Raw genomic sequence first — 12987 nt, 5'->3', positions numbered from 1 at the left:
TATTCGGGAGGAATCGTTTATTATTCCTCTCCACATAAAAGGTAGCAAATTGGATTCCAACAGTTATAGAGGAATCTTTAAGTTATCGGGTATCCCAAAAGCTTTTGAAAAATTAATTTGCCCACCTTTTCTGCATCTTTGTAGGTCAGTTTTTTTCTTAAAGAAAAAAGGGATTTATTAAGCAAAGATTTACAACAACAAATCTTTTGGTTATAATGGGCTCCCATAATAAAATTCAAACAGATGTCACTTATACTGAATTCAGTTAAGCATTTAAATCTGCTACTTATATACTTTTTGTTTGAAAAATCGATTTTATGGGTTTTCCGGATGATCTTATAAATGAATCTCAAGTTATCTGATTGAAAGACAACAACCTGACCAAAGTTCTGACCAACTCTATAGCACTTATATACGCGGAAGACGTCAAGCTTTGCGTGCAATATAAAGACGTCGCTTGCCAGTCGGATTTACAAACAGATTTTAATGTAAACTTATTAAATTTAAACGGTTCTTGTTGCAAGCTAATGAATCTCTCTCGTGTCCTTCCCAATCTTGAAACTTCCCAATTCTAAACTTGACTTTATCGATCACATTCGTCCATGGTGAAAAAAGTCCGGAGTGTGATTCGATTTATTAATCGGTGGTTCGACGATTCTCAGTACGGCCTCCATAGTAAACGAAAAAAGGTCTTTCGATATACGATGTTTAAATTAAGATTCAAAACAAATTTTGTCATTATATAGACTCTTTATTAACTTACCATCCTTAGCCAACCGTAGAATTATGTTAGGCACTACCTTTATTTATAACCTTATCTTGTTAGGTCAGCTAAATTTCTTCGAACCGAGTAGAAACACTAAATCATATATACCTTAGTGTTGCGCAATCCTCAGAAAATCCATTGAATTGCATGAACCTTTCAAAGCCCTATGTGTAAATTATGTTAAAAAAAAATTTTTTTTTTTTATTTGCGCGCGAGTCCCACGCCCACCTCTCCAATAAATAACGTTTTTAGTTTAGGAAGGTTTTCATTGCCATTAATATAATAAAAAAGGCGATTGTAATCGGTATATAAAATTTTATAGGGTTCATGTGCTTTAAACTCTCTCCTACAGTGATGTACTTCTAAGGGAATATACGTTCTAGATGTTAGTCGGGGTACATGGAAATTCAGATAGGGGCTCTCCAGGTCCCTGTGAATAAGTTTGTGTAGAAGGAAGATGCCAAGCATCGTCGGTTGGCTAGGAAAGGCAAATTAATTAAAAGACTACTAGAGTAAGACGGCAAATTAAGACAACTTCTCAGATTAAGCCTTGGAGGGCAAACAGCAAAAAGTTCTTTTGGACAGATTCAATGCGGTTACTATGAACTTCGAATTGGGATCTCCAAACACAAGAACCATACTCCAATAAAGAGCGAACTAATGAAGCACGCCTGTGTCTTTATTAACCATGCAAGAAATGTGTTCGAAGAATGAAAATTTAGATTCAATGCGGTTACTATGAACTTCGAATTGGGATCTCCAAACACAAGAACCATACTCCAATAAAGAGCGAACTAATGAAGCACGCCTGTGTCTTTGTTAACCATGCAAGAAATGTGTTCGAAGAATGAAAATTTAGGATCTAGTTGGACACCTAGATAGTCAATAAAAGAGATTCTCTCCAAAACGCAGTCGTAAGTGGCAAACAGGGGAGTGATTCCTGAAAATATTATCAGTTTGCATTTAGATCTGTTGAGATGAAAAGAGTAAATATGACACCAAGCATGAAAGCTGTTAAGATCCGATTGTAGGTCTGACTGGCATGAACTATCCCTATACTGCACGCAAAGGTTAAGGTCATCAGCATATATAAGTACTCTGGATTTTGTTAGAACCAACGCCAGATCATTGATAAATAATGTGAATAGCAGTGGACCAAGGTGGCTACCTTGTGGGACGCCAGAGTGACTCTGAGACTGTTGGATTAAGCATTTTTAAATTGAACCTTTTAAGTACTGTTGCTAAGACAACTCGAAATCTACTTAAGAAGATCACCAGGAAACCATAAAAAATCGAGATTCCCTACAAGAAGAAAATGATTAACCGAATATGTTGTTTTTTAAAAACTCTGCAAAAAGGTCGACAATGGCCTGATCAGAGTTTCCAGTAGTATTATTTAATGTAAGTGCGGAAGGATATGAATTGGGTTTAAACTTAGTGTTGACAAAGTTATAAAACCCTTTTTTTGTACTGGGCAAAGTGAACCCTTCAACGAGTCAAATTACTTTTATAACACTGAGCGTTATTTATTTTGAGCGGTGAATTTATTTTGAAGTAAGTTCGAGTTGAGTGTCTTAAAAGTGGTGTAGTAAGTTCGAGTTGGGTGTTTTAACAAGTGGAGCACCTTTGCTTGTGCTTCCACTGCCATGTATTGTCTGAATTCTTAATTCGTAACAAAAGATATAATAACCTAAGGCAGCGCTCTCTAGTGCCTTGGTAAAGCCTAAGGACAGCGCTATGTCTATGTAGTTGTAAAGTCAGAGTTCTTTATTAGTCTTTTTTTATATTCATCTATCATAATTCTAGCTCTTTTATAAAATATTTCTAATCTAAATGGACAATAATCATGTGCCATAGAGGGTGTCGGATTGAAACGGTATACGAAATATTGGAGCCATACGTCCCAATCAGTTTTATCTACTGAAATGTAGGATCGAATGAGTTAATTAATAGTTCTATGGCATCTTCGACTGTTCCAACCGTTTGGTGGTGGTGTGCAGTAGATGGTATATTGCCAATTTTTAAATACTTGTCTGTAATTATTAGGTTTGTATATTCTGTTCCCATGTCCGTAATTAACGTCTTCATTGGACCGTCTTCAGAATAAATTATTCCAAAATTGCTTTAGATTTCTTTAAACGTATTTTTCCAGTATTAGTGTCTCTGGACCTTAGTCAAGGTTTTTGTAATGTCTGTATGTCCTCCTTGTGCTGGATCATCATGAAATGTAGATACCATAGCTTCTTTTTATTTGGTATTTTTTATTAGGGTCACCGCGTTGAGTATCGCTATTCACAATGATTTTAATATTTTGTTGCACATTTTCTTGAAATTATCAATTGAAACATGTTCAAAGATATTTTCCCACGGTGCCATTTTAAGTTGGCTGATTTTATATATATCGGCTTGCATTTGAAGCCTTTGGAAGAACTGATCTAAGTCAAGATTTCTATTGGTAAAAAAATCTCTAACATTATATCTTGCAGTAATTTTTTCCGACGTTTGATAAAACTGGTCATATTTTTTACTTGCAAGGTCACTACTTCACGTACTTCGTTGTTATATATAACTTCGAATACGTTAGGCTTTTAAACTTTTTCTATAGATTGCCTTGGCCGTTCAATTTGTTTTTCTCCTTCACAGGATTTCTGCCTACTTTGATATCTTGTAGAAACTTTATTTATATTTCTGGTTATGTGTTTTATGTGTTTTATTTCTTCGATAGTTATTCTTGATAATGTATCTGCTACGTAATTCATTATCTTTGCCCTTAAGATATTCTACTATGAAATTATATTCCTTTACTTCAAGTCTCATGCGTGTCAGTTTGGAATTAGGAATTGTCATTGAAAACAAGTACGTGAGTGGTCTGTGATTTGTTTTTTATGGTAGTGTAGTGTCTGCAATAAATATACGGGCTTAATTGCTGTCAGTTCTTGTTCTGTTGTGCTTTTGTTACTTCCATCCTTTGTAAATGCTATTGATGCGTATACTACTGGGAGTTGAAATCCATTTTTCTTTTGAGTTAAAACTGCTCTACACGCTTGCTTACTTGCTTCCGTAATTATGTAAACTTCTTTGCCGAAATCTGGGTACTGTAGCAAAGTAGGGCTTATTAAACATCAGTTAAGTTTTTAAGCATATGTTTTTTAGAACAACTAATGACTATTAGATCATCCATGTAAAGAAATGCTTGCGAATGGCCAATGGTAATCGCCTGAAGCGTTATGAACCATTGCTTATTGAGAAGGATGTTATTTCTCAAGAGCCTTTTTTAAGCTTGACTTGGTGAAAACCTGACATTAAGTCGAAGCATGAAAAATATTTTGCTCTACCTAGTTGATCCAAAATGTCATCAATTCTACGGAGTGGGAATTTATCGGACAATATTTTTTTATTAATCTGTCGATAGTCAATTACCAATTAACATTTTTTTTTTGTCAGAATTAGGAAGTGCTATTATAAGCAGATACAGATGGTTTCATTATGTTGTCGTTAATTAGTTTTTGTACTTGCGCAAGAATTTCGTCCTTTTGGCTATAAAAACTTCTATAATTTTTTATATATACGGGTTCATCGTCCTTCAATCTCAATTTTTGTTTATAAAAATTGTTTGTTGTTATCGGCTCGGTATCTAGTCTGAACACATCGCTATATTTGGTGCAAATAGTTGTTACCTGTTTATGGAATTGCAGTGGAAAGTTTTTTGAAAGTTGTGCAAGTACAGATTTTTTCCTGTTTTCTAAATGTATTTTTATTACTTCGTAATTTGAAAGGGGTTCGTTCATATTATACATTTTTAATACTGACAACTTGATCGATATTTGTGGTATTAAGAAGTCTTATGAAATATCATTTTGGGATGTTGCAATGGTATTTGCTATATAAATACCATGCTGAATTTTCTGGTTTGGAATCAACACACTGTCTTCTATTGAATCTATTTTAATTTTTTCGAACAACTTTATCTGTTTGTATTTCGATAGAAGTTAATCCTTTTGATTTGGTAACTTCTTGGCTTATTCCTCGTATATTTATTGTATGCTCTGATTGGATGAATTCAAAATTATCGGCATCTGCCTTTAAAATGGATATACATATGTATCTGAACCAGTGTCGACAAGTTTTTTTTTTTCTGTTGCGACATTTCTAAAAGTGGCGAATGCGTTTAAACTGAGATTGATATTGTAAACTTTCTCGTCATGTATTGCTAAGTATCTAAAGGTGCATGGGAGAGTCCCGAAACATTGTTGGCTGTCCTGACGTTGTTGTTATTATTAGAGATTTGTTGGTTATTTCCCCTATAATTTCCACTAAAGTTGCCTCTGTTATTCCCTCTATAGTTATTATGATAGGGGTAATGGTTATTATTTTGGCCGTTATTGTGATTATTAATTTTATACCCTTGCAGGGTATTATAATTTCTGCTAGAAGTTTGCAACGCAGTGAAGGAGGCACCTCCGACTATATAAAGTATATATATTCTTGATCAGGATCAACAGCCGAGTCAATCTAGCCATATCCGTCTGTCCATCTGTCCGTCTATCCGTCTGTCCATCTGTCCGTCTGTCCGTTTCTACGCAAACTAGTCTCTAATTTTTAAAGCTATCTGAATGAAACTTTGTAGTTAGTCTTCTATATACTCTCATTCGCATATACATGAGTAGTCAAAAGTATTTATACAAATTCTCAATTATTTTCACCGCCAAACTTATTTTTGTTATTATTATTGTTTTTGTTGACCGATTTCAATGAAATTTTTTTTTATTGCATAAATTGATCTATTCAGAAAGAAGAAGAAAACGAAAAAAAAGATAACGGTTCATAGGACAATATTAAAAGCAAAAGAAAATATGTCTATTTATTTTGGATATAGCTTAATAAACTCAATATTCCAACCAATTGAAAGCCTTCATCGATACCTAAGCAAATTTTTTTAACTATTTATAAAGTAACTTATGAGATTGTCACAAAAAAATTATTTAATTTTAATAGCATTAAAATTAAGACAAACACAAATTATGTGTAAATATTGCACTGTAGGTGCATCTATTCTTTTACTTATAGCACTTTTCTATGAACCGTCAAACCACCGTTCTGTTTGGCTCGCTTCTGCATAGATCAATCTACGCAATAAAGAAAAAAGGGAAAACGGTCAACAACAACAAGAATAACAACTACAAGAAATTTGGCTATGAAAATGATCGAAGTGTAAATACTTTTGACTACCTTTGTATGTCGGCCGTATCGGACGACTACATATGTATGTATATCATATAGTTGCTGTCGGGAGCAGAAGCAGCAGATTTAATATTAAATGTTTTAAATCATTATTTGTAAACAAGCGATCAGCTGCGGCAGAAGCTTTCCACCTCATAAGCCGGCATGAAAGCTCTTCCGCCGCAGCTCTTCTGTTTGGTTTATCTATTCTCTCGATTCATTCGCTCACTTACGTTGAAACTAAAAACACACAAACTTTATAACCAAACCACACACAAGCACACACAAATTAAAACATAACTAATTTTACGCCAACACAAAACAAACCCCTCGCTAAATCAATTCGCTTAATAGGTGGCATAAATTAATGCCCTCCTCAAAACATTTGGTGACCCCGACGTGATCGCGTAAAAAATCGTTTTCGTTAAAATAAAAGGTGAAAAGTGCTTATATATAGTTCGTATGCTCACACAATACAATTGCATATCGTTGCATCGCTATTGAACTTTATCGGTACATTCGAGTACATAGCATCTCTTTATATATTTGTGCACTAGCATATAGTTGCAGCCCTTTTATATACTTTTCGTGCAAATTGTGTTTGTGCTGTTGGTTTTGGTGGTCCGATAGAACCGTTAGCTCGCGGTCAGTGAACGCCAAGCTTGGCTCCGCTATTCTTTCGTTCTCTATTCTCTGCGTTTGGTACAGCTGCTTCGGTCGCAAACCCAAGGTGACATTTGAATACTCTTTTTGAAAATAAAATGGCAGAGAATGATTCGGTTACTGCGTGCCCATCCGGGGCCAATAGTGATTTTGACTTTTATAAAGCCAAAGCGGACTCGGTTTTTCGACAGCTAGTGGCTTTAAATGACTTTTTCGGTTCAGAAGAGGCGTCTCATTTTGATGAGGCCGACCTTCAAGTCAGGCTTGAGCTTATTGAAAAAATGCAAGATAATTTTGATAAGTCTCAAACAGCTGTCGAAAGGCTCAATCTACTAGAGCTGGCTAGTGATGTGCGTGCAAAATTTCTAAACATTTATTGTGCGGTGAAATCCAAAATATCTCGCGAACTAGCAAAACTCCGCCGAGTGTCAGTGATAAATTCGACTGCACTCCCAAATTTCAACATCGAGCAGGCTTCAACCTCCAGGGCTGGTGTCCGGGCCACTAGGCTGCCTGAGTTTAAGCTGCCACGATTTGGAGGCGCTTATATGGACTGGCCAGATTTCTACGCTATGTACACTACAGTCATCGGCAACAACGAGGACCTGACCAATTTGGAAAAATTCCAGCATCTACGCTCCTGTTTGGATGGCCCCGCGTTAGACACAATTCGCTCGCTGGAGCCAACAGAGGCCAATTATGAGAAGGCAGTCGACCTATTGACTGCTAGGTTTGATAACAAACTTTTGCATTTTCAGGGGCACATACGATCTATTTTCAGGCTTTCTAGTGTGGTGAAAGGGTCGGCAAGGAGTTTGCGGCAATTGAGCGACGGCATCAACTCTCATCTGCGAGCCCTTAACACAATGGCAACCACCCAGGAGATTGCGGATGGAATGCTCATATCCCTGGTGTCCTCCAAACTGGATCAGCATACCCAGGAGAAGTGGGAAGAGGGATTGCCTACCAATAAGCTGCTAAAATGGACGGATATGGCTGCCTTTTTGGAGAAGAGATGTCGGATGATGGAAAACATTGAAAATGCTATGGTAACCCACACACCTAGCAACCAGGTGGGAAAAACTATAAATAAAAACGTCCAAAACGCTTGCACCGCATCATCCTACACCTCATTATGTATTTTGTGTGATTCTAAGGATCACTTTATTTCGAAATGTCCACAATTTATTGCCTTGAGTCCCACACTACGCTACAAAGAAGCAAAAAGGCTACATCTTTGCCTAAATTGCCTGCGTAAAGGCCACAGCCTGCAGCAGTGCAAAGCTGGGAACTGCAGGCATTGTCGCTCTAAGCATCATACATTGCTACATTTGAAGTCAAATTCTGCTTCATCACCCTCGCAGCCCACATCCACTTCTGCTCCTCAAAATAGTGCCTCGCTCATTTCTGCTTCGCCAAATTCACCCCCACCTAAAGCCTCGGTAGATCATCAATCTGATTATGTGCTTCTTGCCACTGCCATCATATATGTCCGAAATCGTTCCGGCATAATGGTGCCCTGCAGAGCCTTGCTCGACTCTGCATCGCAAATTAATTTCATTACTTCTCGACTCGCTCATCAATTGCAACTGTCAACTCGTCGCTCAAATACATGCATCTCAGGTATAGGAGAGTCTTCACTCATGGCTGATAAGGCGGTAGATATTATTGTACGATCTCGCAACAAAGGTTACCGAACATCATTCGCTGCAATAATGACTAGCACCATCACAAATTATCAGCCGCATTTCGACCTAAACTCTTCAGAATGGAACATCCCCAGCAATTTATTCCTCGCCGATCCGCTCTTTCACAAAAGTCAAAGGATTGACATTCTTATAGGAGCTGGAATCTTCTTCGACCTGCTTTGCGTTGGGCAGATACGGCTGGCCGATCACCTTCCCTCCTTGCAAAAAACTAGATTGGGTTGGGTAGTATCCGGTGGCATATCTTCGCCGGCCCATAAACACTCTTCTCTTCCCGCATTGTCAGTTGAGCACGATGTACAATTGGAACCTGAATCGTTGCCGGACCTTGTCAAACGGTTTTGGGAAATTGACAGCTATTGTGGATCGTCATCTGCTCCAACTGATGAGGATGCCTTGTGCGAGAATTTATTTGCTCAATCTTATTCTCGGCTTGAGTCAGGCCAATATTCAGTTCGATTGCCCGCAAAGACTAGTCTCGATATGCTAGGAGATTCATACCATCGTGCTTCGCAGCGATTCAAATCATTGGAATCCAAATTGGCTAGAAATCCTAATCTCAAGGCTCAATATATTGCCTTTATAAAGGAGTATATCGATTTAGGCCATATGTCGCTCTCTTGCAAGCAGTCAGCTTTGCCGCAATATTATTTGCCCCACCACTGCGTTCACAAATTGGACAGCTCGACTACCAAGCTCAGGGTAGTCTTCGATGGTTCTGCCAAGTCTTCGTCTGGATACTCTTTAAACGAGTTGCTCTTTGCTGGTCCCTCCATTAGGCCTAAAATCTTCAGCACTTTGGTTCGGTTCAGATTCTTTAAAGTGGCACTATGCGGCGACATCTGCAAAATGTTTCGCTGTGTGCGTGTCTCCGAACCTGATAATCTGCTCCAATGCATCCTCTGGCGTGATAGTCCAAGCGAAGAAATTAAAATATACTCCCTGGACACCGTCACTTATGGCACTAAGCCTGCTGCATTCCTAGCAATTCGTGCTATGCAGCAGCTCTCCTATGATGAGGAGAAGGATTTTCCTGTGGCAGCCAAGATCGTGCGTAGGGACTTTTATGTTGACGACCTTATTTCTGGAGGCGACTCGATCGAAGAGGTCGTTTATATCCGGCAGCAGGTTAAATCGTTACTTGCAAAAGTCCTATTTCCAATTCGTAAATGGTGCTCCAATGAGCCGGCAGCGCTTGAAGGAGAACTTGAGGCTGATCGCGAGAAAATGCTCAAATTCAGTGATGGGACTGACGTCGCCAAAACACTTGGCCTATACTGGGATACAAGTTCCGATAATTTGCTTTTTGGATTCTCTGGAAATGTAGCAGACAAGCCAGCTACCAAGCGGTCTATTTTATCAGCCGTAGCCAAATTCTACGATCCCCTAGGTCTTATAGCGCCCATTATAACCAGGCTCAAAATATTCCTGCAAATCCTGTGGAAAGATAAGCTCGACTGGGATGAGACTTTGCCACAAATCTTTGCATTCCTTATGGTTGGAACACTCCGCGCAAATTTCGGCAGTCAGCCATTTAAAATTTCCTCGCTTCATCATGCAATCTGACTCATCTTTGGAAATTCATGGATTTTGTGATGCAAGCTTGGCGGCATATGGTGCCTGTATTTATGTGCGCTCCGAAGCAGGGGGCACCTACTCATCACATTTGCTTTGCTCCAAGTCTAGAGTCTCGCCGCTTAAAACAATAACCATACCCAAACTTGAATTATGCGCAGCTCTATTGCTATCCGAACTCATCCACAACATCGCTAATGCCATTTCTCAGCCTTGCACATATCATTGTTGGTCTGACTCAACAATTTTGCTCTCTTGGATTCGCCAGGCCCCATCAGACTTTAACATTTTTGTCTCCAACAGAATCGCGCAGATTCAAGAAAGGACCAAGGATATGGCTTGGCATCATATATCGACCCACTACAACCCGGCTGACATATTATCCAGAGGATGTACTCCGCTCGAACTTTTGGATTCGACGCTGTGGCGTGAGGGCCCACCATTCCTGCGGACAGACGAAGCTTGCTAGCCGCCTCATACGCCTACTCTAGTAGATGTGCCTGAACGCCGCCGCCTCGCGCTGGTGCTGACGCAAAGCCAGGATATTTCATATGGCTGCAAGTTTCAAAATTGTTTTGGAAAGCTGCAGCGAGTCTTTGGCTACATACATCGGTTCCTAATGCTAAAAGCCAAGGATGAGCCACGACGACGAGGACCTCTTACAGTAGACGACATCAAGGGAGGCACGCATCTGCTCATCAAGGGAATCCAGCTCATCAACTTTGCTGAGGAGTATAAGGCCCTGCAATCCGAAAGGCAGATTTCCTCAAAAAGCAAGCTGTACTCGCTGCATCCAATCTGCGATGAATCGGGACTTATTCGAGTTGGCGGTCGGCTGCAGAATTCATTATTGGATTATGATGCAAAACACCCAATTTTGCTTCCCAAGGATCATCCAGTCACGTCAGCAATCATAGCTCACTATCATTTGAAATTTCTTCACTCAGGCCCGCAGAGCTTATTGGCGGCCTTACGGCAAAGGTTTTGGCCAATTGGTGGTCGAAAAATAGTCGCAGCCACTATCAACAAATGCATTCGCTGCTTTCGATTAAAGCCCAAATTAGCTGAGCACATCATGGCTCCCTTGCCATCCAACCGCGTGCAGCCAAGTCGACCATTTGTCACAGTGGGAATCGATTTCTGTGGTCCTTTCTACTCCAAGTCTGAAATCAGAAACCGGCCACCCGTCAAATGCTATATCGCAATATTTGTTTGCTTCGCCACTAAAGCCTGCCATTTGGAGCTGGTGGAGGATTTGTCTGCGGCTTCATTCATCGCTGCCCTCAAGCGCTTCATAAGCCTAAGGGGCAAGCCTGGCACAATATGGTCCGATAACGCTACAAACTTCGTTGGAGCCAAAAACGAGCTGCTGGAACTGAGGCAACTGTTTCTCGCCGACCCTCAAAACAGCGATCTTCAGCAGGCCTTCGTTTCCATCGGGATCAAATGGCAATTTGTTCCCCCTCGTTCGCCTCATTTCGGCGGCCTATGGGAGGCTGCCGTCAAATCTGCAAAATATCATTTTCATCGGGTCGTTGGCAACACTATTCTCTCATTCAATGAGCTTCGCACTTTAGTTTATGAAATTTCAGCGATGCTTAACTCTCGACCGCTCTGTCCAATTTCAGAAAACCCTAACGATTTGGATGTCCTTACACTAGGTCACTTTTTGATTGGGTCTTCTTCTGCCACAATCGAGGAGCCCGACATCACGCACCTCAGCATCGATCGGCTGAGCCGCTGGCAACGAGTTTGCCAAATTCAGCAAATCATCTGGCGGAAGTGGAGTACCAGCTACCTCTCGCTTTTACAAGAGCGTGGGAAATGGCGTGCATCAAGGCCCAACATCCTACCGCATAGCATTGTGGTGCTCAAGGAGGACAACATCCCTCCGCTTCAATGGCGTCTTGGCAGAGTGGAGAGCATTATCCATGGAGCTGACGGTGTGGCCCGTGTCGCTATCATTCGGACAGCCACTGGCCTAATAAAAAGGGCTGTTGGCAAAATAGCTGTTCTACCCCTGGAAACCACCTCATCTGGCAGCGTGCCGCATCCAGCGGGGGGAGCATGTCGGGAGCAGAAGCAGCAGATTTAATATTAAATGTTTTAAATCATTATTTGTAAACAAGCGATCAGCTGCGGCAGAAGCTTTCCACCTCATAAGCCGGCATGAAAGCTCTTCCGCCGCAGCTCTTCTGTTTGGTTTATCTATTCTCTCGATTCATTCGCTCACTTACGTTGAAACTAAAAACACACAAACTTTGTAATCAAACCACACACAAGCACACACAAATTAAAACATAACTAATTTTACGCCAACACAAAACAAACCCCTCGCTAAATCAATTCGCTTAATAGGTGGCATAAATTAATGCCCTCCTCAAAACAGTTGCCATAGGAATGATCGGACAATTTTTACAAAAAAATTTATAACATTTTCAGTTTTCAACAGAATTTAATTAAATTTGAGATATAGCCATTTATATATTATATATATATATATATATATATATATATATATATATATATATTATATTTATAACTGAGTTTTAAATCAAAAGAAAAATGGACTTCAACTCCCAGTAGTATACGCATCAATAGCATTTACAAAGGATGGAAGTAACAAAAGCACAACAGAACAAGAACTGACAGCAATTAAGCCCGTATATTTATTGCAGACACTACACTACCATAAAAAACAAATCACAGACCACTCACGTACTTGTTTTCAATGACAATTCCTAATTCCAAACTGACACGCATGAGACTTGAAGTAAAGGAATATAATTTCATAGTAGAATATCTTAAGGGCAAAGATAATGAATTACGTAGCAGATACATTATCAAGAATAACTATCGAAGAAATAAAACACATAAAACACATAACCAGAAATATAAATAAAGTTTCTACAAGATATCAAAGTAGGCAGAAATCCTGTGAAGGAGAAAAACAAATTGAACGGCCAAGGCAATCTATAGAAAAAGTTTAAAAGCCTAACGTATTCGAAGTTATATATAACAACGAAGTACGTGAAGTAGTGACCTTGCAAGTAAAAA

At 39.5% G+C, this 12987-nt stretch overlaps 1 protein-coding gene across 3 annotated transcripts; it reads left to right on the top strand.

Annotated features, from left to right (window-relative positions):
- The first annotated feature begins 6082 nt into the window (after positions 1 to 6082).
- Positions 6083 to 12327, top strand: LOC110185368 (uncharacterized). 3 transcript variants are annotated; one of them, XM_086836740.1, is made up of 3 exons: positions 6232 to 7379; positions 7431 to 7722; positions 10234 to 10410. In XM_086836740.1, the coding sequence occupies exons 1-3, from the start codon at positions 6748 to 6750 to the stop codon at positions 10303 to 10305; spliced, it is 996 nt and encodes a 331-aa protein (XP_086692866.1). In that variant the 5' UTR covers positions 6232 to 6747; the 3' UTR covers positions 10306 to 10410. The 3 variants fall into 3 exon arrangements, with proteins under 3 accessions (XP_020809809.1, XP_086692866.1, XP_020809808.1); XM_020954150.2 differs by lacking the exon at positions 10234 to 10410 and adding an exon at positions 11559 to 12327 and having other exon boundaries at positions 6083 to 7722; XM_020954149.2 differs by having other exon boundaries at positions 6234 to 7722; positions 10234 to 10370.
- The last annotated feature ends 660 nt before the right edge of the window (positions 12328 to 12987 follow it).

The sequence above is a fragment of the Drosophila serrata genome, unplaced genomic scaffold (assembly GCF_035046125.1).
Source record: "Drosophila serrata isolate PLE 108 unplaced genomic scaffold, ASM3504612v1 contig_49, whole genome shotgun sequence".
NCBI classification, from domain to species: Eukaryota; Metazoa; Arthropoda; class Insecta; order Diptera; family Drosophilidae; genus Drosophila; species Drosophila serrata.
This window is presented reverse-complemented; position numbering and strand designations above follow the sequence as displayed.